This window comes from Talaromyces atroroseus (genome assembly GCF_001907595.1).
Source record: "Talaromyces atroroseus strain IBT 11181 chromosome Unknown scaffold_9, whole genome shotgun sequence".
Lineage (NCBI taxonomy): Eukaryota > Fungi > Ascomycota > Eurotiomycetes > Eurotiales > Trichocomaceae > Talaromyces > Talaromyces atroroseus.
In genome coordinates, this window is record NW_017971441.1 from 794,185 (window position 1) to 819,959 (window position 25,775).

General features: G+C 45.9%; 10 protein-coding genes across 10 annotated transcripts; 5 read left to right on the forward strand and 5 right to left on the reverse strand.

Annotated features, from left to right (window-relative positions):
- Positions 1 to 3,170: 3,170 nt before the first annotated feature.
- Positions 3,171 to 4,194, forward strand: UA08_06663 (hypothetical protein; the record flags this gene model as incomplete). The annotated part of the gene is made up of 5 exons (XM_020268965.1): positions 3,171 to 3,318; positions 3,387 to 3,525; positions 3,598 to 3,620; positions 3,721 to 3,850; positions 4,143 to 4,194. The coding sequence occupies 5 exons, from the start codon at positions 3,171 to 3,173 to the stop codon at positions 4,192 to 4,194; spliced, it is 492 nt and encodes a 163-aa protein (XP_020118081.1).
- Positions 4,195 to 6,904: 2,710 nt separating this feature from the next.
- UA08_06664 (hypothetical protein) lies at positions 6,905 to 7,390 on the forward strand (the record flags this gene model as incomplete). The annotated part of the gene is made up of 1 exon (XM_020268966.1): positions 6,905 to 7,390. One exon carries the CDS (start codon positions 6,905 to 6,907, stop codon positions 7,388 to 7,390), a length of 486 nt encoding a protein of 161 aa, XP_020118080.1.
- A 372-nt stretch (positions 7,391 to 7,762) lies between these two features.
- On the reverse strand, positions 7,763 to 8,717 carry UA08_06665 (hypothetical protein; the record flags this gene model as incomplete). Its single annotated transcript, XM_020268967.1, has 3 exons — positions 7,763 to 7,847; positions 7,908 to 8,496; positions 8,612 to 8,717. 3 exons carry the CDS (start codon positions 8,715 to 8,717, stop codon positions 7,763 to 7,765), a joined length of 780 nt encoding a protein of 259 aa, XP_020118188.1.
- A 1,105-nt stretch (positions 8,718 to 9,822) lies between these two features.
- Positions 9,823 to 11,065, forward strand: UA08_06666 (hypothetical protein; the record flags this gene model as incomplete). The annotated part of the gene is made up of 2 exons (XM_020268968.1): positions 9,823 to 10,188; positions 10,301 to 11,065. The coding sequence occupies 2 exons, from the start codon at positions 9,823 to 9,825 to the stop codon at positions 11,063 to 11,065; spliced, it is 1,131 nt and encodes a 376-aa protein (XP_020118200.1).
- Positions 11,066 to 14,101: 3,036 nt separating this feature from the next.
- Positions 14,102 to 14,890, forward strand: UA08_06667 (hypothetical protein; the record flags this gene model as incomplete). Its single annotated transcript, XM_020268969.1, has 1 exon — positions 14,102 to 14,890. The coding sequence occupies one exon, from the start codon at positions 14,102 to 14,104 to the stop codon at positions 14,888 to 14,890; it is 789 nt and encodes a 262-aa protein (XP_020118455.1).
- Positions 14,891 to 15,240: 350 nt separating this feature from the next.
- UA08_06668 (hypothetical protein) lies at positions 15,241 to 15,573 on the reverse strand (the record flags this gene model as incomplete). The annotated part of the gene is made up of 2 exons (XM_020268970.1): positions 15,241 to 15,270; positions 15,361 to 15,573. 2 exons carry the CDS (start codon positions 15,571 to 15,573, stop codon positions 15,241 to 15,243), a joined length of 243 nt encoding a protein of 80 aa, XP_020118456.1.
- A 1,248-nt stretch (positions 15,574 to 16,821) lies between these two features.
- UA08_06669 (hypothetical protein) lies at positions 16,822 to 18,989 on the reverse strand (the record flags this gene model as incomplete). Its single annotated transcript, XM_020268971.1, has 5 exons — positions 16,822 to 16,841; positions 16,878 to 16,917; positions 16,981 to 17,745; positions 17,803 to 18,393; positions 18,441 to 18,989. The coding sequence occupies 5 exons, from the start codon at positions 18,987 to 18,989 to the stop codon at positions 16,822 to 16,824; spliced, it is 1,965 nt and encodes a 654-aa protein (XP_020117993.1).
- A 580-nt stretch (positions 18,990 to 19,569) lies between these two features.
- Positions 19,570 to 20,845, reverse strand: UA08_06670 (hypothetical protein; the record flags this gene model as incomplete). The annotated part of the gene is made up of 3 exons (XM_020268972.1): positions 19,570 to 19,800; positions 19,880 to 20,506; positions 20,624 to 20,845. The coding sequence occupies 3 exons, from the start codon at positions 20,843 to 20,845 to the stop codon at positions 19,570 to 19,572; spliced, it is 1,080 nt and encodes a 359-aa protein (XP_020117994.1).
- A 2,337-nt stretch (positions 20,846 to 23,182) lies between these two features.
- Positions 23,183 to 23,684, forward strand: UA08_06671 (hypothetical protein; the record flags this gene model as incomplete). Its single annotated transcript, XM_020268973.1, has 2 exons — positions 23,183 to 23,333; positions 23,401 to 23,684. The coding sequence occupies 2 exons, from the start codon at positions 23,183 to 23,185 to the stop codon at positions 23,682 to 23,684; spliced, it is 435 nt and encodes a 144-aa protein (XP_020117992.1).
- Positions 23,685 to 24,197: 513 nt separating this feature from the next.
- UA08_06672 (NADH-ubiquinone oxidoreductase subunit, mitochondrial) lies at positions 24,198 to 25,672 on the reverse strand (the record flags this gene model as incomplete). The annotated part of the gene is made up of 2 exons (XM_020268974.1): positions 24,198 to 24,956; positions 25,010 to 25,672. 2 exons carry the CDS (start codon positions 25,670 to 25,672, stop codon positions 24,198 to 24,200), a joined length of 1,422 nt encoding a protein of 473 aa, XP_020118453.1.
- Positions 25,673 to 25,775: the final 103 nt, after the last annotated feature.

Consider the following 25,775-nt stretch of genomic DNA (forward strand, 5'->3'; position numbering starts at 1 on the left):
GAACTGACGAGAACAGGTTTCCTTCCAAAACGATCTGCAGCTCGTCCCCATGGAATCATAAGGAGCATCTGAGTAATGGAAAGAATAGACTCCTATGATAAAAAGACTCTTAGTTGAGATTTAAGAAAAGGTCAAAAAATGAATAGAACGGAGTAAGTAACACCTACAATGAGACCACTGTAAAAACCAACATCAGCCTCACCAACCCCGGCTGCATCCTGAATCATCTGATTAATAAATGGGAAAATGGAGAAAAAGGCAATGGGCTCAGTGACACGGGCAAAGCAAAGTAGCATAATCTGAGCTACAGGTAACGCCTCAGAGTCCCCGTCATCCCAGTTTTGTTCTTCAACATGACCATTTTCAATTGAGGCATCGGTTTGCCCTGCTTCAGAAGCGATAAGGGGAGTTGTCTCATTCACCGCACCTCCTCTGGCAGAAGACATGGTAGTTCTCCTGTTACCTTACACCCCTTTCTTGAGATGGGTAGAAGCGCAACAGGAGTTTGGTTAGAGGATAATTGACGACAAGAAAATTTCGAAGCAAATCGTGGCTATTACTTGCAAATTGTAGTAGCTCTGGAATGAGGAGCTTAATTATTTACTTTGCGTTCATCGACGTTGTTGCAAATTTCCACCATGCCAAAAAGGGACCCCTTCAGGGTGTTTTAGCCTAAAACTTTTAGGTCTAGGCCCCACTTTGCGGGATCATTGCTTACTAATTTCAAAACTTGTGTACGCCGATCCACTTATAAGCCTCCGCGATGCCTAGGATGAATTATCATTGGCTCGCTGTTTACGAGATGGGTCACATACCACCAATCAGTCGCTGCTCACGTGAAGGAACCCTTAGCGGCTTGTGATTGGTCATGATCCCTCTTGAAAACCGTAAGCGTCACAGCAACTTCCGTCAACTGAGGACATCCAAAAACAGATCAGCGAACAAGATAAGCTGTGGCAATATTGCGTATTAGAATATGATGATGGTTGGAGTCGCAGGAAAGTCAAAAGGATGCAAAACGTGCCGCAAGCGCAAGATAGCTGTGCGTGTACCCAGATCCCCCCTGGAGTTTCGACATGCTCCTTTCTTCCAATGCTGACATTAGAGCTACTAATATTTATATACGAAGTGTGGGCTGCAACGACCGGAATGTATACAATGCATAAAGTCAAATAGGCCGTGCCTAGGATATACTAGAGAAGTTCACTTCGTTCCTGTGCGGGCAAGCCTGACAAACGAGAAGCTTGTTGTAACGAGCTCTTTTGACGAGATACGACGAACATCATCGGTGGACCGACAGAGGTCTGCGGTATTATCAAAGGCCAACATAAATACAGATAAAGGCTCAGGTTTCATAAGTCCTGAACGCAAAGAGATCGTCCTTAGCCCGGCTTCAGATATGCTTTATGGGGTAGCACATCGCCAACAACTGATCAATGTTTTTATGGCTACGTGCGTTCCCCAAGCGGCGGATGGAACGCCCGAATTTACTAACGGTAAAAATGGGCCATGGATGTTGTCGCTACCGCAGCTTCTTATACAGACACCTGCCCTACAAACATCGATTTTAGCGATAGCTGCTTCTGCTCTTGGCCGGCAATACGGCGATCGGGATCTTATCAAAGAAAGCTTGAGATTCTATACGAATGCCTTACGGGAGCTTCAAGTATCCCTGTGGAATCCTCGTTTGATGTATAATGACGAGGTACTGGCTGCTGCCTTGTGTCTTGGTCTTTACGAGGTCATGGAATGTCCAGGTGATGGCCGCCAGGCATATTACAATCATTGCAAGGGATGCATGCGGCTAGTCCAAGGCCGTGGAGTTGATCGACACATGTCAGGCGTGGCGCACGAACTATTTCTTGGTCTCCGGGCTCAAGTGGCAAGTTTCTACTATATCCAGAGCTTTACGTATCTGCTAACTCGGGGTGAATGTATAGGCATTATTCAGCATGGAAAGACATAAGCCAAGCTTCCTATCGAGTACAAAGTGGATGACAGGACCGTGGATATTGCATTCAAAGCGCGCAATGGATCGACTGGTAGATTGTCTGTGTGAAGCATCATCAATATACCAGGAAAACGACCGTATTGAGCATCTTGGCCCTGTTGATAAGCTTGAGTCATGGCTACGAAGCATGTCTAAATGTTGGCAAATGGATGCCTTGATTCAGAACGTCTATGAAGAATTCGAAAAGGAATTCCCACAACCGATGTACTGGTCAGTGTTATCACAAGATGACAATCCAGCTGACGACCTAGTATATGGGAAGGTGTTCCCAGTTGCATATAAATTTCCCAGCATAAAAGTTGCGCGAGCGCTCATGATGTACTGGGCGGTGTCATTTTTGATGTGGACTGGCTTATCGCTTCTGTATCAGGGAATAGCGAGCCTTGAATTTGATGCTGGAGATGCACAGTGCTCAAGCTTCCCAGAGTGCGAGGCATTTGATGACAATATGTGTCATTGTAAGCATCTGCGGCTACAGCCCTCAGGCTCCTACAAATACGATATATCACATCTTCCGTCTCTTGGCCACAGGGGGGATCCAAAACATTTAGTCGACAATGTCTGTCAATCTATTGAATATTGCCTCCAATCTGATGTCGCAGTATGGGGGTCACTGTCAGCAGGAACTCCGTTAACGTTGATTTACGAAACAGCTAAAACCTTTCCTGGATGTGGAAGAGAAATTGTCTGGATGGAGGCCACACTGAGAAAACTGCAGGAGCGGGGGTTACGTATTCTTAGCTATACTACATCTGTCCCTCAGCCTCAAGACAACTCTCAGCACTCCTAACACTGGCCTCGCATATCCTAGTTTTCCACGACCGTTGGTTTTCTATACGCCAATCTTGGAGATAAATTTCGAGGCTCGCATCTTGGTTCCAAAAGCGGTTTAGCTCAGGCCCTAAGCCTTCTTTTCAGGACAGCCAAGCCGCCAAGCCCCATACGACCCGAACGGCCCATCAAAGCTTGGCGATAACCTATACCCGATTAGGACGCAACTTGCGAATTTCCCAGACCCTACTTTGAAGAGAAAGAGAGTAATATAAAAACCTTTGCTTCTTCCAGGTCTACTGAATCATTTCCTTATGTCTTTCCCATTCGCGTCATACTATATTTATTTGATTATTGGAAGGATTCCACAAGATTAAAATTGGTCAACATGTTCAATGAACACTCGAAAGTGAGCATTGCTCAGATCGCCTTTTACGTACCAGCTATAATTGCAGCTGCTGTGTTAGTATTCTTTCGACGTGCAATCCGAGGGCTTCCTCGTTATCAATGGATTGTTCTTATGGTCTTCACGATCAGTATGTACCTCCGCTTTACATCGTTCCATTGAATAAATGGCCTTGCTGACATGATTTCACAATCATAGTTCGTCTAGCCGGCGGAATAGTTGTCATTCTATACGAGAATCAATCCTCTAGTATTGGACTCCTTGTTGCAGCATCAATTATGTTGAATGTGGGAGTGTTTCCTTGCATTGCAGCTACTATTGGTTTCCTCAATATCATGTAAGCCCGCCCTTTTTATGCGCTTCAACTGGCGAGCCATAGTTTATAGTCGTTGTTACTAACAGAAATTAGCACATATGTGGACTTTCACGAAAGTAGGTTGCTCGAACGAGCCATCGTTTATTCTAGATTACTCTTTATTGCTGGTCTTGTTGTTCTTATTACCGGTGGCTGCCTTGAAGGAACTTCAGATAGTCTCAGTGCCACGGGAACAAGACTCGTACGAGCTGGCTACTGGATCGTTACAGTGTTTGTTGGCTGTCTCCTTTTACTACAAGCATTCTTTTGGTCGAGAAGATGTCAACTCAGCCACACTAGTTTCCTGGTACGTTCTTTTCATCATCAGTACCACTCAAAGGCAATCTAAAATTCCTTTCAACATTTTCTCGTTGCATACAATTTCACGATGATACTAACGAGAAATGTTCTTTGCAGGTGCTTTGCTGCACATCCCTCGCAATGCCCTTTTTTATTGTGCGTTTGACATATGCTTTTCTCTCAATCTACCGCCCCGGCGAGACATGGAACTCCCTAACTGGACCTGTTGTGCCATTCATTCTTATGGGATTGTTAATGGAATACTGTGTTGTTCTGATCTACCTTTATACGGGATACAGCATAAAGTCTCCTAAGGTGGGCACGAATGACCTAGCCGTGCTGTTGCCATGAAGAAGCGAGTCTTGAGGTTAGCGAAAGAATACTCGGGTGATTCCAAGTTTCATTTGTCCGTTTTTCATTGATGTGCCGTTGAAATGCAGGTTGTTGCCGCCCAAGCACTTTATGCATTACTCCTATCAAAGAGCACAACCTATGTTCTCTTTTGCATAATTTGAGTTGTTGTTTTGCATATTATAATAACCATCGTTGGTCGTGCGTTGCGGGTTACTAGCATTATTGAGTTGTTTAGTAGATCTCCTACAGAAACCGATAAAAAGGGAAACAAACAAGAAAAAAAAATACTCTATTCCATTTGAAGCTTATTGGTAAAATCCACGACAGAGTTAGGATTTTTTTTCCCTCGCCAGCGCTTAGTCCATCCTATATCATTCGTAGCATCAACTTTGGAATCATAATGTAAACACACGTACTCATCATTTAAAAGCTTTCTCCAAGTATTCAATCAAAAAATCATCGGTACTGTCGACATACACTCTTGAATTTACTCAAAGCGAGATTGCATCGACCACACCAATGAATTTCTCATTTATTCTCTAGTCGATCAGTCTTCCCCAACTTCAGTTGCGGTCGCTGAGCAAGACAACCCATCCAAGCCCTTGCATCAATTCTTTTATAGAAGGAAGTAGAGGTCCATTATAAACTCTGACGATGATTCTGTTCAAATAAGGTACTTTTTTGAACTGCGCATTGATTTCCAATAGTCCATATTGGATGAACCGGGCGTTGTTCTGGTTCTTCTTTATCATGGAGGTGAAGTTTTGAGAATACATGACGGTTTCCAGTGTCCTTAGATTGGTGAAATGGGTCTGGATAAGGTGCAAGTTCTGCAAGCTATCCTCCCTGAGCTTGACCCTTTCTGATTGATCTTCTATTTCCTCTATCGCCGGAAAGTTGATGCATAGGTAGGATAGTAAACTTGCATTCACAGAACCAATGCAGTTTACGAATGAGTAAAGAATGCGAGGTCGGCGCTGTTTTGTTTCCACTTCTAGGAGACTGAAGTGATTCATGCCATATAAAACGGCCCTAACTTCACCGCATATCTGTCGATTGATGTATAACAATGCAAGCCATCTATAAGGGGCTTCGGGCGCAAATGCCTCTAATCGAGATCCTGTGTCTTGAAAGATATAGACAGGACTGGGTATCATAAGCACTTTTTCGTAAATAATTTTGCGAATTTCGATGGGTAAGCTAAGAAAGGAGATAACGGCCGATGTTGTTGGCTGTGAGGGGATCTTTTCTGGTCCCAAATTCGACATTGTAAGACGATATCAAGGGCACGGTTGTTTGTATGCGTTGATACGTCTGACAGAACTCAAGTCCTCCAATATTCTCCCTCGGTAATACACAAAGTATTTCATGGATGTTTGATCGCCAAAATCGGGAAGCTTGTTATCATGAGCACTGCCGATTCGCTGCCATCCTGTTATGACGAAAGATCTTTTGGGCAAAAAAAAAAAAAAAAAAAAGGGAAAAAAAAAACGAAAACCTGCCAATTTATGCACCTGTGGCTTCAACAGTGGCTAGTGAGTGATTCTCAATATGTTTTGGCTAGTACTAGTCTCTCTTTTGTTACAACAAAGAATGTGCACATTCTAGCCTCTATGTAGAGCAGAACAAAGAACATCGGCAGCTAAACAGGTAGCAGCCGATTTAATCCAGTTGCAGGGCTTACCTACGTGCCAAAAATTCGCCGTCACATTTATGATTTAATCTTAACCAGTGCAGTCTAGATCTGTTGCCAAACCTGAAATAGATTATAATGATAGATTCGGTGCCAAATGGCTTCGATGCTATTACTATGCCGAAGCCACTCTCGAGCAAACTCTTTCGTTGCAATGATGTCGAATACCATCCATATGAATGAATGGCACGGTTTCGATGCAGTGATGACACTGTATATCGGCTTATTTGGGATATGGGGATGCCATCGTGAAAGCACACTCATGGTTTTAGGGTTAGGACTGCTCTATCGTGAGCCCGCGTAGTAAAAGTTTCCATGGTCAACGCGGCATGTTGCGACAACTATAAGACGAATTCGACGAGTCGATAGCTAAAAACGGCGTAACGAAAGCCATCCTACGCTGGACTGCTCCGATCCAGAAACCCGCGTCAGGATGTAAGGCTATTATGATTAGGAAAAGCTCAAGTATGAAACGAATGTGAAGTTATGGTTCTATTTTCATCGGTACACAGAAGATATCCCATTCTTATGTAAACCATTATCTCATAACTAGTTAACTCGACATGCAGTTTATAATCATAGGAGATTTGTAAAAATTGCTACCTGTACTTTACACGGAAGATCACGGAAATCTTTATGACTAAACTGCAGGGTATCTTTAAAGGACCTTCACGACCAGTTTTCATCTCAAGCAGGGCCGACTTCGAAGTTTCGGGGCGATCAAGTGGGCACTTACCCCTCGCCTCGTTGAGTTCGCCTCGGCCTCTTAACAGAGGCCGATTTTCTCCACCAGTTCAACGTTGGGAGTGGCGCTCAGGTATACTTAAAACTGCTTCGATTGATAATCCCCCAAATGTGCATTAAGAATAAATCAAGAGTCTGAGCTGACAACAGACCCCATTGAAGCCAATTTAAATTGACAGCAGATGCCACAATAGACATCTCATTTTCCAACGTGCTCAAGCGTGTTTTTTATCGAAGTCCTTCCAGGAACGATACTGAAAAGAAAGAAAAATGCCATCTGCAAATAACATCGCATTTACTGCCCCTATAAACCCTCCTGGGGTAACTCCGGTCATCAAGCGAGAGCAAATGTGGGCTGGTCTCTTGCTTAAAGCTCGCTCCGCAGAAACCTTCATACCAGACGCTATCGAATCCACCGCTGTCATATCCGAAACCACAGACCCTTCCACGGAAAACACCGTCATTGTTCGCGAGGTTGTATTCCGTGGATCTCCCCAAAAAGTGAAGGAAACTGTTACTGCATACGCGGATGCCAGGGTCGATTTTGAGCAGCCTAGTGGGACCTATATCGGGAATATTATTAGCGACGGTGCGGACGGGGAATTATACCTGACATATGTTTTCGAGCTCAAACACCCTGGAGTGTCAGAGGAAGAGATGCGAGCACTTTACGCTAAGGAAAGGGCTATGTCTGGTAAAGCAGTCCAAGGGACGATTGATGTCGTGAGAGAGTTACTTAAGGAGGGAAAGCTGTGATATGTATTTTTGCATGTTAATTTTGTTGACCCAGTTGGAGAAGGCGATGCGAGATAACTCGTGAACCAGTATATAGTTTGTCTAGGTAATCAGGTACCTCCTGGTTACCTTCAACTTGCAACATGTTTTAAGATAGGTATACTAAAATGCATCCTGGTCATGATTGGTTTCTCAAATTTAGCTATTCCCACATTCTTTAACAGGTTGCCAACCTCTATTTCGTCAGCCGGAAAGTGACGGACGACGTTCTCATCGGTAGTAACATGGTTAAAGGACTCTTTATCAATTAAAAGATATATTCTACCATATAAGTTCAAGATATAAAGAGTTCTTTTTCTTCACTGTAGACCAATCCTAACGTGGCACATATTCTTACAAATATTTATCAAAGAATTGCACGGCCATTGTGTATCCTCGTTCATATTCGGCTTTGACTTGAATATCTGAAAGATCGCCACTAACGATTAAGATAGAATTAGCCTCCAATTCCATGCCAAATCTTTCACATCCAACTTACCGTCCACTCATCCACCCATGAATTTGGGTATCAAACCTTTCCAGTAACTTATGCGAGGTTGGAAGATTCTCATAAAATTTAGTCAAGGCCTCCTGATCTTCGTCCTTGGACGTCAACAAGGCCATTGGCACTAAGATGCTTTTCGCCTCCTCAGGGTCAGCCCGAGCAGGAGAAGTCTGCACAGCAACCGTAAAAATATTCCTGGCAGATTGTTGACATGCTATGGAAGCAAGTTTACCGCCCCAGCAGAACCCAAATATACCCAGCTTCTGGACTTGTGGGAGAACTGCGCGGTGCTGCAGTGTCTGAGCAAATTTGAGCACACGGGGCACGACTAGTTCAGGGGAGGCTTTTGTTTGAATGAAGTTTCCAAGCTTTTGCTTCTGCTCATCTGACACCGGCGGGACCCATGCTTTCTCTGCAACAGTCCCGTCGAACCAGTCAGGGACGATGACTGCAACAGGACCTCTTGCCGATTTTGACAAAGCCTCGGCAACAAGATCGGCTCCACGCAAAGTCTGGGGTGAATAGCCAAAGATATCGTAGACCAAGACAATAGCCCGAGTAGCAGTTTTATCACCGGCAATATCTGCAATGAGTTTCCAACTTCGTCAGAAGACTTATTGATATGATTTGTAAATGGGGGAAACAAAAGAAAGAAAGAAGAAGAAGAAGGGGAATATAATGAAGAAGAGCAGCCTCACAAGTTTTCTCATCATTTACGTCGATCCATTCTCCTTTTGCCTGATAATCCATAACCGTCGACGGCACAGGAGTCTCACAGCATGCTTTGGAATAAGTGGAAGTCATTGGGAAGTTGGATCAAGAAGAAAATTCTTTGGTTTTCTGTATTCAATGAGTATCATTGAGATCAGAAAAGAAAATAGGATAGTGTTGAGAATTTTCAAACAGATTGCTCCTCTTTGGCGCGGTTTTAGTGCCTTTTATAATCCAGACTGTACAGACAACGCTCGGAATTAAGGTATCTCCCTAAGCTCCGTACATATTCTGGCGGATGAAGTATATATGAAGAGATTGATAGAATCAGATGCGAAATAGTGACCTTGTATGCTGCGTGCACGCTGATTGGACAGATGTTTTAGAATATGGACCCACACCGCGATAATTTCCTGATATGGCAAAGCTTAATGGGGCAGCGCTTCACAGGCAGCATCCAATCACATGAAACAGCGGTATCGCCTTTGTACGACTTGCCTTTCCTCATCATCATGCCATTACTAGCAATCATTCTTACAGCATCTAGCCTTGCTACTCGCTTTCGGAGGTAAATCTCTCTGGGTGATGTGGGTAATACAATGGCTAGATACGGCGGACGAAGCAAAGCGTGTGCGAATTGTCGGCGCGCAAAGAAAAAGGTGAGCTGAACGAATATGCTCTGCTGGGGAATTGGCATTAAGTCATGGCATAGTGCGACGAACTATATCCCCAGTGCGGAACATGTGTCGCTACCAATAAGAAATGTTCTGGCTCAGTTCAGGGAAATATCTTTCTTAACGCAAACGCCTCGTCAGTGAATGATAGGATTTCCAAACAGTCAAGCATTTCGTCAGCAGAGCGAAAGAGAAGGCGCGCTCTGACGAAACAACAAAACTCGGCTTGTAGCTCTGTACCTCCGTGCCAGAATGAGATGTGTTCTGCTATTATAATTCCGGGTAGGGGCACAGAAGAGGAACACACACAGTACGTAGCCTATCGATTTTGAAATTCATATTGAGTGAGGAGCGGCTCAAGTGCTGAGTTATCCCTTAGTGAAGCTCTTGGAAAGGAACTCCACTGCGTTCCCTTGTATGACATTCAGGTCATATCTAACCTAGTATACTATTATTCGGAGTCTGTGCAACTGCACAACGGTCACAACAAAAAACCACAATCGTGGTTGATGCAGCTCCCTGATATGGCACAAAATACTTCGCTTCACACGATACGCGCCCCTCTGCTCGCTCCATCATTGCTGCTTCTTGCACTCCAATCCCGTCAGTATACTGTGCTGAAAGAAGCCCTCAAATGGTACCATCTAGGGCTTAAATACGTACGGAAGCGATTAAAACATTTGGATATCAAAGAATCCGATGACAGAGAAGATAAATTTTTAATATGTGCGGCACTTCTCATGTCTTTCTACGAGAGTCTCAACGACACCATTGTTGGTGGCTATGAACAACATGTGTTAGGTGCTGTTGCATTGCTACAAGCAAAGGGTCCTGAAATATTTGCGAGACCGGAATATCATGGCTTGTTCCGTGCAATTAGAGGGCATGCGGTATGTGAAACTCCCTCCAATCTGTGGAACGTCTGAGAGCCAGATAGGGGGAAAAAAAATAAGGGATTTTGTCGTTTGCTTCCCACTAATATGAGAAATCTGGGTTATATAGATACACGTTTCCCTCACGACAGGCAATCCGACATGTCTTGCTGAGGAAGCATGGTTATCAATTCCGTTTTTCCATTCATTGAAATCAAACTCGGAGAAGATCAATGATATTCTCCTTCTTATGCCTAGCTATCTTTTTGAACTGCGAGCAAAGCTTTCGTGCATTACTGACTTGACCGAGAGCGAACGCATAAAAAATGAATTCATGCAGAAATTGAGTCATATACTAGAAGCCCTAGATGGTATGCAGATTCCGATAGCTCAGTTGGAAAACCCAAGTCCTTATTTTTCAAACAAATATTATACCGACCTCGATGATCAAAGTCTCGACTACTACCGTGGTTCGTACAGCTTCAGCACTGCAATTGAAGCCAAAGAAATCGCTATGCATGCATCCGCTAGAATTATCATTCTCTGCATTCTCTCATCGGTGACCCTATCCTCTTCTCTATCTTCCGCCAGCTGCTTTGTTATTCAAAGCTACTATGGTGATGAAGACATCACCAGAGAAATTGAGCAAGCTTCTACATCTATTCTCTCCGCAGCAATGTTCCTATCGCAAGTTGAAATTGGTTGCGCCTATGTGCGCATGGTTCTACCTCTTCAGCTGGTTGCTCAAGTTAGTCGGAATCACACTCAGCGGACGGCTGCGAGGACGATTTTGCAATCATGGTGGAAAGAGAAGCCAATCAAGGGGCTGACAGGACTGGCACTGCGATCAATTGATTCTGGATCTTCTAATCTACTTGAAATCCTTTCAGTCTGATCACCTGGCTCATAGAGTCGATATAACCTATTACCACAATAGATGTGTAGCAGAAAAGAAAAAGTAGTATGAAATGATTTCTGCTATCGAAGATTACATCCCATATACATGGAAAACGCTGCGTGCGTCGAATCTGGGGAATTAGTTTCTCAAGGATCTGCGAAAATTGCATACGTCCACAGACTTTGCAAGTATATTTCATACTATCCCCGCTCTTTTCCTGCCAACAACCACCCATAGACATTAGTAGGGGAATTTAAACCCATTCTCATATAGCACGGAGAGTTATGGGACCTCAAAAATGTTAACCGGCATAGTCGGACTTTGTTCATGGCAATATAGATCTAATTCGAGTTTGTCTACCTCTAAGGATGGGAAAAGAAGATGGCAATTCAACATCACACAAGCAAACAGGCCCTCGGAAAACTTGAGTTTGACTTGGTTCCCGCGGTCAAGAAAGAACTAGACGAAGCATCAACGCTGAAGCATGCGTGTGGTGCTAGTCACTAGCCACCGTGATAATTTTTTATTTGACGCAACAAGCGTTGGCAAAGATAGCATTACATGCATGAGATCCTAAAGGACCTTCCCAATTGAGGATTTTCGTGTTTGAACGGACAATGTGATAGCGGCATGGATATCGTTGTATTCGCTTGTTCTCAGGGTTGTATGATATCTCAAAGTCAGAGGCATTCTCCAGGTAATTATTGCCTAGTTAGGTAGTTCGAGATACCCTATTGGAAGATCATACAACCCTGCTTATGACTGCAGTATCTTTGTATCTCAGTCAATCATACGAGAGTAGGCTCAATGTCCCGTGTGTCGCTTCACATATTGTTGAAGAAATGTGGATCTTGTGCGAATATCTTCTTCGAATATGGAAACTGAACGGCACATACACTGTGCTTTTTTCTGCACGAGTTACTGATAAGGATTTGATGATGGCATTGTATAACGCTTTGTAAAGTCGACTGTCTCACTCCGGCGGCAGCTATCTATCATGTTAATTCCGCTGGCCCTTAGTATAAGTATATTGATAGGAACAGGCAGGGATTTCTCAGAAGCCACCAATCAAATAAGATTTGTGGGTCAGAGACTTAGAGTATATGCTCACCATAGTTATTTAAGTAGATCATCTTAAGCCAGGCACAGACCAAGAAAATGTGCTTTTCCAGTTGCCTGTCTCCGTGCTCCACCTTTACAATCAAAATTGCGTCCTTGTCATGCAGCTGATAAGATCCCAAGTGACATGCTTATACGAAGTTGCGGATGAGTGATTAACAGCGATAAGGCTGTGGAGGTTAGGGTTACAAATGTGGGCTTGATGCAACGATGTACGGCACATCCGGCAGCTGTACCGCGGATATTCTGTTTAGCTGAAGCTTAATCCCAAGCACACCTTCTCCATGCGGCATAGTACCTACTCCGTGGTCGTAGTTAGTCAAGTTACATGCATCTCGCTCCGGGCCTAGGGATGCTCACTACTAGTCCGTACGGAGTATTCCGTACATAGTATGATAGTGCGAGTCTTACGTACCGGGCCTGCTTCACACAATGCTGCGGCTGGATTGAGGCTCAGTCTAGCAAGCAAGGCCTGCAGGAGGCATTGCCAAATCAAGTACAAGTCCAAGCCTTACGAACTATAACTGTGACTCTATATATAGAAAGAATAATAGGGCCAATATGGACCTATCAGAGAGCAGGGAAAATGCCGAGGAGGAAGCATATACTATCGGCCATGGCGCAGCCATCGAGTTCTAACAGCCTCGGTACGGAACTATCGAGACCAAGCTTTTTTAGTTGACAATCAATCTGCCTATAGAATGTTGATTGAGCTCGTCTGGGAAACGACCCATTTATTTTTTAGACTGGCAAGGGTTCTGCTAAAATGCCCGAGTGCTCCGTAGCGGTAGTTAGCAAATATATCTAGCAAAGAAGGGACTCTACGGAGTACAAGCATCGCAATACTCGGTGACTTTTAATGTTTTTGAGTTTTGACGACTGGGACGATTACCGGAATAGGCAACCGGGTGGCTACGTGGAAAGCTCTAATCGAGTAGCACGCTGTAGCGGTGCTGATCTTTCTCCTTGGAGACAATCCCCAATCTCAGTTGTGCGAGCAAGGTTCAAGCTCCTGAATGATGTACATACTACTACTAGTAGCACGATCATGACTGTGCCACGGTACGTCAGCTCTTTCGATAGCAAAAGACTCGGACTTGTTCCGAATCTCTAGACGAAAAAATACCGATATACTAGCTGCAGTGCTGAGTCCGTCCTCATCAAAAGGTTCTCTCCCAAGCCCTGGCTCTGGCCTACTTTCTCCACAGTTTCCCCTCCTCACGCTCGATAAAGTTTTGTACAACGGATCAGCGTTTTAGCACGTTCCCATGGCTCCGCTACAAGCCAATCGTGCCGGCCTTAATGGTCAGACAACTTCCATGTTCCTGCAGTGTCGCATCTGGGATAATGAAGATTTGCAGTCCAAAAAAAAAAGCAAAAAAAAAGAGCATGGCAGCCCGTATTCTCGAGGCTTCCATGTCGCTCGGCCCGTTCAAAGTCGCATTGTTCGGATTTTAGCCCCAAATCGAAAGAAGCTGAAGGCGCCGCAAGCACGTAGAATAGCTGACTTGTGAGCTTTCTGTGCTGCGGATTCGTCACGGGGCAGTGCCAAATGGCCGGGCTATGAATGACAAGGCATCCATGGATGCGTCTCCTCTACTCCGTATCCAACTTCGTATCATGATGATAATGAGACCCCGCCCACTTGGCTTAGTGTGTTCAAGCGTTGCACTCATGATAATCACTCAGCCGAATGGATTACTCAACTAAGCACAAGTAGCTCCCAGTGGTGTCGTATCCTTACGACCTCCCTATTAGGGTAAGCAGCATCAATGCAGGTAAACATTGGAAGCAATTGAGAATCGACAGTATAAATACGACCTCAAGTACCTCCTACTCCTCTTCTTCAACAACTCACTCATACCACAAATATCATTCCCTCCATCTCTTCTCATCCTCTACCAATCATCTACGATGAAGTTCTCAACCTCCACCAGTGTTCTGCTTCTCGCTGGCTCCGTCGCCGCCTCCCCTCTAGCTGAGCGTGCTATTGCCCGTCGCAGTGGTGCCACTCGCCAGGCAGCCAGCCGTCCCAACGCTCGTATCGAGGATACATCCGAGAGCACCAACTGGTCTGGTGCCGTCCTGGTCTCTACCGGCTTCACCAGTGTCTCCGCATCTGTCGTTGCGCCTACTCCATCTCTCCCCGATGATGCTGATGACAGCACTCAGTACTGTGGTAGTGCCTGGGTCGGTATTGACGGAGACACCTGCTCCTCTGCTATCTTGCAGACTGGTTTCGATTTCTGCATCCAGGGCAATGACGTCTCCTACGATGCCTGGTACGAGTGGCTCCCTGCCGATGCATACGATTTCAGTGGCATCACCATCAGCGCCGGGGATACCATTGAGATGAGCGTTACTGCCACCAGCAAGAGCAGCGGTTCCGCTACCATCACCAACAAGTCCAACGGCGACAGTGTTACCCACACCTTCACCTCTGCCTCCACTGAGGCTGACCTTTGCGAGGAGAACGCTGAGTGGATCGTAGAGGACTTCACCGAAATCAGCAGCAGCGGCCAGGAATCTCTCGCTCCCTTCCCTGCCTTTGACACCATCACCTTCACCGACGCCCATGCTACCAAGGATGGATCAACTGTTACTCCCAGCGGTGGCGAGACCATTGACTTGGTCAACGAGGATAACGAGGTTATCACCACCGCCAGCATTGATGGCGACACTGTCACTGTCACTTACAAGTAAATCATGTCCTATTCTTCTGAGTTATTCTGAAGTTCCCACGACTACAATGTTGTTAGACTGGGTACGAAGGTGGGATCTGCTTGTAAACTCAACCATACAATGTAACGCTGGGGATTCATAATCATAAAGCAGAAGAATCAAAAGTGTATATGAGTCAAAGAAATGGATATTAATAATGAAATGACAATGCTTGTTCAATGAGCAATGAAACTTATATTTTGACAATGGGAATTTCACAAGTCAACTAGGTACATACACTGGAATTGATACATGGTGTCTTAAGATCCAATTTCGCTTGCATTTTCATCATTTAATTTGTCTAGTATGTCTGAACTAGTTTAGTCAGTCTCTCACTTTTCTTTTGACTTGCCAGGACACCACTATGAGAATGTTACTTACCCAATTTCCCAGAAGTAGTTAGTACCTCATGCTGCTGAGATACAGACGCCTTGGTTGGTCCAGGCACCCACAGGCTCCCATCCGCTCTTGGGAGGGATGAAGCATGTCAGGCCGAAACAGCATTCAAGCTGGCCTGCGAGACAGGCACCACCCTTGGGGCTGCAGGTGGCTTCCTTGAGGTCTTGGTCGACGTCGCTTACACCGTTTTCGGCACGGGTGTCAATCGCTGCTCCGAGGGCCAAGGTTGCGAAGAGGAGAGTTGTAAGGCCGGTGAAGAACTGCATTTTTGCTGGCTTGGCTTCTTGTTGGAGAGAAGATGGCTGTCCGAGGTTAGATATTATGGTTTTGTCAAGTGCATAGGTGCAAAAGTACCTTGACTTGGTGAAAGGATTAACTTCCAAGTGTTAATGGAGCCGCGCTAAACAAAGAACTGTGCTTGGATTGTTGATTGAGTTGTTGATGATAGATTCAAATAAAATGCAGAGATTTCGAATCTCTTTATATCTCTTCACATGGTCCAAGCTCATGATTTGTTTTGATTCTGGTCATTATACATGATAACTCCAGCATATGAAATATCAAGATCTCCAGAGTGCTGAGTCCGTTATCAATGTCAAGCAAGGGGCATCTGGATATATCAATCATTACCTAGGTAAGCATGCAGCCAAGCGTGCAAAATGGCTGATGTACACATGTGTCCAATAAATTGTGTTACCACTCACTGAAAACCCGTCTGTAGAAATTCCGTTTCGTTTCTCAATGCGGCCAAAAGTCAACCAAAAGCCATAGGGACATGGGAAAAGCTGTTTCGCCAGCGTGCATATCACAGCGTTCTACATACTCCTAGCGTAGCTAGCTACAGATACTGATAGATGATCAATGGAGTATCCTAATCAACATGAGCATAATTTCGTCGTTGAGCAAAATCAATACTATTTATTTTGAAACAAAGTTAATACAAAGACTTGGTAAGCCTACCTAGATAGCATTCAAAGACCCATCGGATGGATTGTTTTTTGAAAATCATCAAAGCCGACAGGTGGAGGGAGCCACCAGAATACAACATCGAAGCCAGGGACTAGATGTCTGTGAGCCATAACTTGAACGAATATCTATCAAATTTGGATATCACATCGTGTAGCTGCCGATGCATATTATCAGTCTAGTAAAAAGCTCGGGTCAATTGCCGATGCAAGGGGATTGCCATATTTGGAAAATCTGCGGTGATTGATCGGATCTAAACAATACGACACAGTTCCTTGCATACTTGGCAGGGGCACTTGACGCTATTCACAGCACAAGCAACTAGTAGCCAATGGAATCTGATTGTGACTTTTCTTGTGGTACATATATTTGTCTGTATCATCACCTACGCACGTAGTACCAAATTACCGAGTGTGAGCGTTCGTACAAGCTTATTCAATGCCATGGAAAGGATTAATACGTGTATCTAGGTTCGTGTATCTCCCGTGGGGCCCCAGACTCCAATGCGAATCTCAAAGCTTACCTATATAGCTCTGACATCCAGGTTTTCAACCAAGGCCTACTGGTTCTGTCATAATAGTAAGATGAAATCATATCTACCTACCAAGGCAGGCATACACGGTTGTATTGTACTCTTTAGTTTTCTATAGCTAGGTTGAATAGATCTATTAAATTTTATATAAGGATAAATACTATAATATCAATACCACCACAAACCCAAGTACAACGGACATGATATCGACTTTCAAAGAAAAGGAAGCTCCTGTGTAGACAGCGCTAGTAGCTTCGGTGGTGACAGTGCTGCCTATATCTGTGCTGACTGGGGAGCTGGACTGGAGCGTCATGATGTTGTAACTAGAGGCAGTAGTCGATGAAGCGACGGCAGGAACAATATCGCTTGAAGCGGTGCTGGAGGAAGCAGCCCCGAGGGGAATAGTATCCGTTGCCAGGTACGTCGTTGGTGCATGCGCAACGCCGCTCGCTGTCACAGTGAACACTTGAACGGTCGATAGAGTATCTGGATAGCTGCTGGTTCCTGGTACGACTGATTTGCGAAGACTTGAACCGCTCATCTCGGTGGCAGTTACGGGGCAGACCGTAGTATACGCTTCCACCGTTTCTGTCTTCACGTATATTGTCTTTTGGGAAGCCGGGCAGTCGGTCACTGACGCCGGACAAGCAGTTACAGTGTGCAGCTGTGTGGTGAAGACGGTGGAGGTCGTCATCTGCTGAGATGATATTTCGCCTGTTGAAGTTATTGATGGCACAGCAGTCTTGTGAACAATAGTACTACTTTCTGCAGCCGTCACCGGGCAGCCGGTGGTTCCTACGACGGAAGTCTCGGTGGTGAGGAATGTAGAGCGTTCTCTGGCCGGGCAGTCGGTGACAGATGCTGCACAAGAGGTGATTGTGCGGACCACCGTTGTAACAATGGTAGAAGTGGTGAACTCGCCTGCGGTGGTCGGTCCATGCTAAGAAGACGAAACAGTTGTTGTCGGCTGCAGCGTTGTTATCGAGTAGGTAGAGACTGAAGCAGATAATAATGTAGAGGCGTGTTCAGTTCGCGTAGATGTGGACGTTGTTACTGGCAAGGATGAGTGAGTGAAGGAACTGGAAGTACCCGAATGTGAGCCCGAAGGCATAGTTGATGAAGTCTGAATCGAAGTCCCACTGGCCGGATGAGACGCGATGGCTGAAGACGAGCTGCTGCGGATGCTGCTGCTGCTTGAGGCTGGTGAGGAACTAGCAAACCTGGACGAGCTGACAATATATATGGAACTGCTTGAACGTGGCCTGGCCATGGATGAGGAAGTAGTGGGCCTGGATGATACAGCAGAGGAAGCTAATGAAACGATGGCAGACGAGCTGGTGCCGATGGACTGACTACTTGCAACTCGTGAGGAACTAATGAACCTGGATGAGCTGGCGATATTCATGGAACTGCTTGAAAGAAGCCTGATCCCGGATGAGGAGGAAGTAGGCCTGGATGAGGCTGGCGTTGTCACTGATGTAACAGCAGAGGAAGCCAACGAAACGACTGCGATGACGAGCCTGGTATTGCCACTGACGATGAAGGAGAGGAAGTTGCCAAAGTGCTCGCAGACACGCTCGTCGACGATCTTGATGTCGGGGTTGGGGTCGATATCAGCGTCGCGGTGGAGCATACCTCTGTCGGCCCCGTCAAGGTGATATTGTAAAAGTTGACCTCTGAGTCGTCTGCAAATCTGCCAGCGGTGCAATCTACCATGATCTTGAGCTCTCCGTCTTCATCATTAGAACTGTACGTGGCAGTGAATTGCTTCCAGACCCCACTGTCGCTGGTTGAGGTGAGGCTTTGCGAGCCGAGATTGATATTGTCGAAGGAGATGTACGAAGTACATGCTCCAGTTCCCAAGGGGAAGAGCTGCCACCACATGCTGAAGGTATACGTGATGCCGTTCGCAAGACCTGAAACTTCTTGCGAGATGATATTGCTCGTTAGGTGATCGCCGTTGAGGGCCAGCACGTAGCCGGCGTGGCCATCGGGCGTTTGAGATGTATAATATACATCATACTCATTGCCATTTGTGCCATACTGTACTGTCCATTCTGTCACTCCATGCTCAAAGAGCGGATTTTCAATGTACTGGGTAGTGACGTCCTGGCAGATCTCTACCGTGGTAGCAGCCGAGGCGAGAGCCTGCAGGGCCAACAAAAGGAGCGTGTTTATGTTCATCGTAAGTAAAGAATGACAAAAGCTAGGAAGAAAAGAGAGGGAAATGAGTGATTGATTGTGTTGGTTGTATATAGGACAAAATTGGAAGGGTCGACGAAGTTTTATAACGTCGCTAAAAATCGTCGGAGATCACGGCGTCGGCAAATCTAACGACGACAACCTCCTTAATGGCGCTTAGTGGAGCTGGCAGATAAAATAAAGCCCTGCTGTATGTAGTGCAAATATGAGAATACATGTAGATCGAAGACCCAGAGACCACTGATTTGGGCGCACTATTCTCTCCATACACTGAAAACAAACTTAGCATGGATATCTTCAGGGTAGACGTAGTACGGGACGACAGTGCTGCTAGCTGCGAGGATAAACTGGTTGGTAGATGGTAATTTCAGTGAATTCGTTATATTCCCTAGGTATAGTATATCTTCAAAACTGGCAAAGGGAGGTTGAAATATGATTTGCGAAAGTCGCAACTTTTTTTAGATGTTTCTATACCCAAAAAGAGTAAAATGTGGTTTTCGAACAGAATGTCCAAATTAATCTTTCATCAAGTAAACTACCATGCAATATTGACGTTGAACACTCAGCCCCAGTAAGTAGCGTACTTGCTATTTCCGTTGACAACCTCGATAAATTTCTCCGCGATGATTGAATCGGTTTTCGTGGATGGGTGAAGTGAATTGAACCAAAGAAATGAATCCTGGTTCGACAGGCGATAACAATTGTCTCCATTTGCATCGCACTGATCGATATAACCAGTTACATTGGCCGGCGAAGCTAGATATTCATCCGGGTTGAAGTAAATATCCGCAATCTAGAGCAAGCATCATGGTTAGTCCACGGCTTTGCCTCAAACTCTGTCCTGTAAATAAGGAGCCGTTAATGGTTCTTACTAAGCTGTACATATCCATGAGAGCAAACCTGGCACCCGGATATCTGTTCTGAATGAGAAGTTCAAAGGGGAGCTGGTACTTGAAAATTTCATTGACCATTCTCACGGTTTCCCACATCCTGTATGAAACTTCAGTGACATTGGTGCTATTATTCCCTTCTTGGATGACATAGACTCCGTGCCTCTCTGGCGTTGCATAGAGTGGAGCAAGCTGTAGGGGAATGACATTCTGAAGTACAAAGAATCGAGCACCATTCGCATACACCTTGTCTAATGCCGAGAACACACAATTGGTGTAGTCTGGGATAGTTTTTCCTGGAACTTGAGCGTCTGTGAGAAAGGCGCCCGCACCCAAATCATTTGTCCCAATCCATATTGAATAGACGGTTTCCGAAGGAGGAATATGCAGAAATGGAACCCCATCTTCGACGACTTTGCTGTCTGCAACATAAGCCGGCACTTCATACTCAAGAACCGAGGGGTAGTCGCCATTTATGGCACTGACGTAACGAGGTGTGAGATCATTAGAGCAGACAGCACCACTAACGGCATAGTCGTAGAGGCTAACATTTGCAGAAAAAGCGACGTAACGGGCCCAGGTGTAGCCACCGGATGCGGTATCATTGCTCTTTGGTCAAGTCAGTTTGAGTTTACTAAGTCGCCAGCAAATACTATCGAAGTATCTAGCTAGGTAGACGATTGCAAAAGATCAATTGATATATACAAAACGGCCCTGGAGACTTACCGGGGGGTCAACCCAACCGGGAGGCGGAGCAGAGCCATTATGAGTGGCGAAGTAATTGTACCGGCTCTCATCAGTATAGCTGTCACCAAAGGTAACCAAGCTTCTAAAACGAGCGAGATTCCAGCCGGGTGTGCCACGAACATCTAGAGGCGATGAACCAGCAATTGTTGCGAGCTGGCCCAACAACACCGGGATACACACGAAGCTCATAGAATATACCATTTTGAATCCTGAATACGGATACGTCGCAAAGGGTAAATCCACAATGACGAGGACTGTATTTATACTCTAAGATGACAGGTCAATGCGGGGAGACTATCGGCATCACCGGATTCTCCGCTCAACATCCTTAATCTGGGAAGTAGTTGCATCATTTTTAGATGAATTCTAGCTTTCATGCAGATCGAATGACTGTCATCTGTTGGTGGAAAATCCCTGGGCCTCTTGCTTTAGTGACATTGTGTTAAAAGTAAAGGAGGCCACTTGACATATCCGGCGTTCCGGTGTGCCTAGATCCTCTCGTATTTGCCAAATCGTAAACAGACAATAACAAAAGATCGAAGAATCATAGTGTGGTTAGATCACCTAAGCATATGTTCTTTACAAACCATTGCACTGTCAGAATGAATGCGGGGTTAACGGAGACACGGTAAAAGGGCTTTGACGTGGAGGATTTGCGCGGGTAGATCAGAATCCATGTAACCTCGCTATATCTCTTTTGTATTGACGCGGGGGATAAGATATTAGGCTATAACAGCTACCTAGGCGGTGGTTAGCAGGTGAAAATTATCAACATACAAAGGTGCCTGAGGTAGAAAGGCATATAAGGACTGGACATTTAGGCTAAATAGCTGGATGCTCTCCCAGTTTTATCAAGGCCTCTTATGCCCTAATTCTACCTGGGAATGCACCTCGGAGGTATTTGAATCAGGTTTAATCATACGTTGAAGATGGGCAAGCAAATGCAGTCCACTGTTATACTTCACTCTATAGGTCCGAGCTGTCGATGCAGCTCTTCCTTAAAAACTTCGAAACACCCGACTCGATCAGCACAGGGATTCGATGAAAAAGTGCTTAAAAACAAAATGATTCATCTGAGAACTTACGGAAATTAAGACATATAGAGATATCTATAGCCCGACAACTGGGTACAGATACCTACTTCACTCCGGCAAGCAAGCAGGATATTATGAAGCAGCAGGGCTCCTTTCCACTGCATCCCCTCAAAACGCAGTTTGCTTCAATGGCGAGCACAAATATCTGTTGCACTGTATAAACTCTCGAGGTCTGCATGATCCCCCCGTCTCAGTCGAAGCAACAACCGCTCGGTTTGAATAACAAACCCTTCACCGGCAGATGCAGGGTTCATTCCGCGGAGGATTCTTATCACACAGTTATACAACATAACCCACTTTGGACATAAAATGGTACCCGGGAATTCATCTCACCGTGGCTACACAACGGGTGCAACCACAAGCCACTTGAAGAGCACATGCTCGAAGTGACAATGCTTGATGACACAAACCAAGACCTGCCAAGAGAACCAGCAGACTATAGTGTCTCTCAACACTCATGGCATATTGCTAAAGATAGATCGCGCAGTAGATCCTCGGAATCAGAACTGCCGGCCACCGCTGCAGCCAGACAGCTGGCTATGAAGGAGACTACAAGGCGATGGAGGGTTCGTTGGACACTGCCGAGGCGCCATGACAGTATGAAACTGCCACATATCCGAAGAACATGCAACCGGGGCGCGGGTGGTTGTGTGCAGGAACGATTCTGGCTGGCTGGGCATTACTGAGCGTGCAGTGCCTTGCACAAATCAATGCTAAAACTAGATGCAGGTTGTTGTTGCTGTTGTTGTCCCTGTGGCTCAGGCAGCGAGGCAACGAGGCGGTGGAGCGCGCCCCACTTACCGTGACTTGCGTACTGTAACCCGCTCGGGGCTCCGGGACGGCGCCCCCTCCCAACTTGACGCAGCGTTTGCAATTCACACGCAACGATCGTTGAAGGGAACCAGCTAGCTGCTTGTTCGCCCCTTGCTATATGTGAGTTATTGCTTGATTCTGCACAATGCGTTGAATCTGCCGCAGTCTGCTTCGAGCATCAAGAAGCCCGCCATTGCGCCGACGTGAAGTCATCAATGTGAGCCGCCGAGAAGGATAAAAGTCATACTGGAATCAACTCGGGCTGTTTTGCCTCAGGGAGAATTACGGAACTGCCTTGAAGAAGAAGAAAGGGGGAAGAATTACAACGGGCAGGATGTTTGCTTCGAAACGCTTGGGCAAGGTAAACCCCTTTACAAACCGTAGGCATTGCTCGATTTCTTGCTGACACTAATGGATGGATGTATATAGGAGCTGCTGAAGGTCTGTACAAATCGAAGCGCTTTCTCTTACCAGAACCGTCGACTTTCTCATTTGCGCTCTTTCCTGCCAGAAACCTCGTCCCCTCGTCCCTGAAAAGCGCGGTATTCGCCCATTGACATCCTCACATGACCAACTTTTGCCTTCTCAAGCATTTTGCGTCCAAACTAACTAACGTGGAATATGACAACAGATGCAAGGGCACATGCCTCCCGGCATAGAAATAGTCCAAGCCGAAAACTTTGAAGAGTGGCTCATGGAAATCCGCGTTCTTGACTCTAATCCGCTGTATCAAGATCAGGTTTTTCGACTCAAGTTCACCTTTAGTTCAAGGTATCCTATAGGTATGTTATATATCTGGCTCCTTGAAAATATATGCCCCACTGACATCGCGCTCACTTTCTTTCGCAGAACCACCGGAAGTAGTATTCGTCAAGCTGCCGCCATCATCGAGCACCCCGCGTACCGTTCCTATTCATCCGCACATCTACTCAAATGGCTTCATCTGCCTTGATCTGCTATCGTCCGCTGGGTGGTCACCAGTACAAACCGTCGAAAGTGTATGCATGAGCATACAGAGCATGTTGACGGCGAACAGTAGAAACGAGCGCCCTCCAGATGACGATGATTTCGTCGCGAGAAACAAGCGGAGGCCCAGAGATGTCGATTTCTTCTACCACGATGATAACGTCTGAATGTGAAATATATTCAGAGACAAAGAAGATATACGAAAACATTCAGTTCCTCACCTTCCTAATTCTTTCGTTTAGTACACTCCCGTATGGAAACCGTGGCCCTTGCTAAAAGCGTTCATGTTTCACCAATTCACACGTATAAACCGGACCATGAAATAAGAATTAGTCACTTTTCATTTAATAATACAATTCTAATTATTTTTACAATTTATTGGTTTATTCGCAACCCATATCTTTCTATTGACACTATAGCTGTACATACAAATAGAAAGAAAAAGACGACTAGCAGGCCAGCCATAACATGAAAAATGAAAGTTGGCAGGAAATTTCGAATAAAACATATCAAAACATAGGTGGTTCGATGAGAACATGGATGACAGGCCAAGTGATAAAAAAAAACGCCAGTACAGGGCTACATCCTAAGCAGCTGTATAAGTCTTTCGTTGTTTGATTGGTTTTCTAGGCAATTATATTGCGACGTGACTGAGAAAGGTAAAAGTGTCAAAGGATAGTTTATCGGTCGACTTCACCGAACACCAAATCCATAGTACCAATGATGGCCACGGCGTCAGCGAGTAAATGGCCTCGGGAAACCTGATCGAAACCTCCAAGGTGGGCGAATCCAGGGGCACGGATCTTGCAGCGGTATGGGCGTTCGCTGCCATCGCTGACAATGAATACACCCATTTCACCCTTGGGGGCTTCGATAGCCGAGTATGTCTCACCGGGGGGGACAGAGTATCCCTTGGTGAAGAGCAAAAAGTGGTGAATCAAGGCTTCCATGTTCTCCTTCATGGCAGCACGAGGGGGCGGGCTGATCTTGTAGTCTTCAACCTTGACTGGGCCGGCCGGCATCTTGTTCAAACATTGGTGAATAATACGGAGGGATTGACGGAATTCCTCCATACGGCAGAGATATCGGTCATAGCAGTCACCGTTCACACCCACTGGAACATCAAACTCGACTTGGCCGTAGGCATCGTATGGCTGGGATTTGCGGATATCCCATGGCACGCCAGAGCCCCGAAGCATGACACCAGTGAAGCTCATGTTGAGGGCATCTGCAGCGCTGACAACACCAACTCCTTGTGTTCTAGCTTTCCAGATACGGTTATCTGTCAGTAGTTCCTCCGTTTCGTCAATACGATCGCCGAATTGGGTTGCCCATTGATAGATATCATCAAGCAAACCAAGAGGAAGATCTTGCGAAACGCCGCCGGGTCGCACGTATGCAGCATGCAAACGAGCACCAGAAACACGCTCGTAGAATTCCTGTTCATTAAAAATCAGATATTATGTTGTTTTTAACTAGAACGACTACTAACCATAAGCTTTTCTCGCTCTTCGAAACCCCACAAAAAGGGTGTAAGGGCGCCGACGTCCATGGCATGAGAAAGGACAGACATAAGATGGTTCAAAATACGTGTGATTTCTCCAAACAATGTTCGGATCCATTTAGCGCGATCCGGAATTTCAATATTGAGGAGTTTCTCAACAGCCAGCGAGTAACATTGCTCGTTGGTCATCATGGAAACATAATCTAAGCGGTCGAAGTAAGGCAGAGCTTGCATGTATGTCTTGTACTCGATCAATTTCTCTGTGCCACGATGCAAGAGACCGACGTGAGGGTCGGCGCGAACGATTTCTTCGCCATTGAGTTCCAGGATCAAACGCAACACGCCGTGCGCGGCTGGATGTTGCGGGCCAAAGTTCACGGTATAGTGGCGTATCTTGCGATTGCCGGTATCACTTGTGGACTCTAAAGCCGCACCTTTCTCAGCACTTGGGGGACCTGCCTTGTTTGCAAGGTGCGCAAATGCGGGATCAGTCGGGATCAGTCTCGTCGCTTGGTAGGGTTGAGGTTCGGCAGCTCGTCGGGAGGTGGTGCTCATATGCCGGGAGCACGAGACTGACGCTGTGAAGGGCAATTGATGACGGCCTAGCGTCTTCGGCACTCGGCCAACGACGCGAGAAAGTGAAGATGCCATCGCGGGATGAGGCGGGAAGGGCTCGAGGATGGCTGCCAGGTGAGATGCAGAGCGTCGGGACGACTGGAGGATACTTGGTGTGGTGCTTCCGAACTTAGCAGGA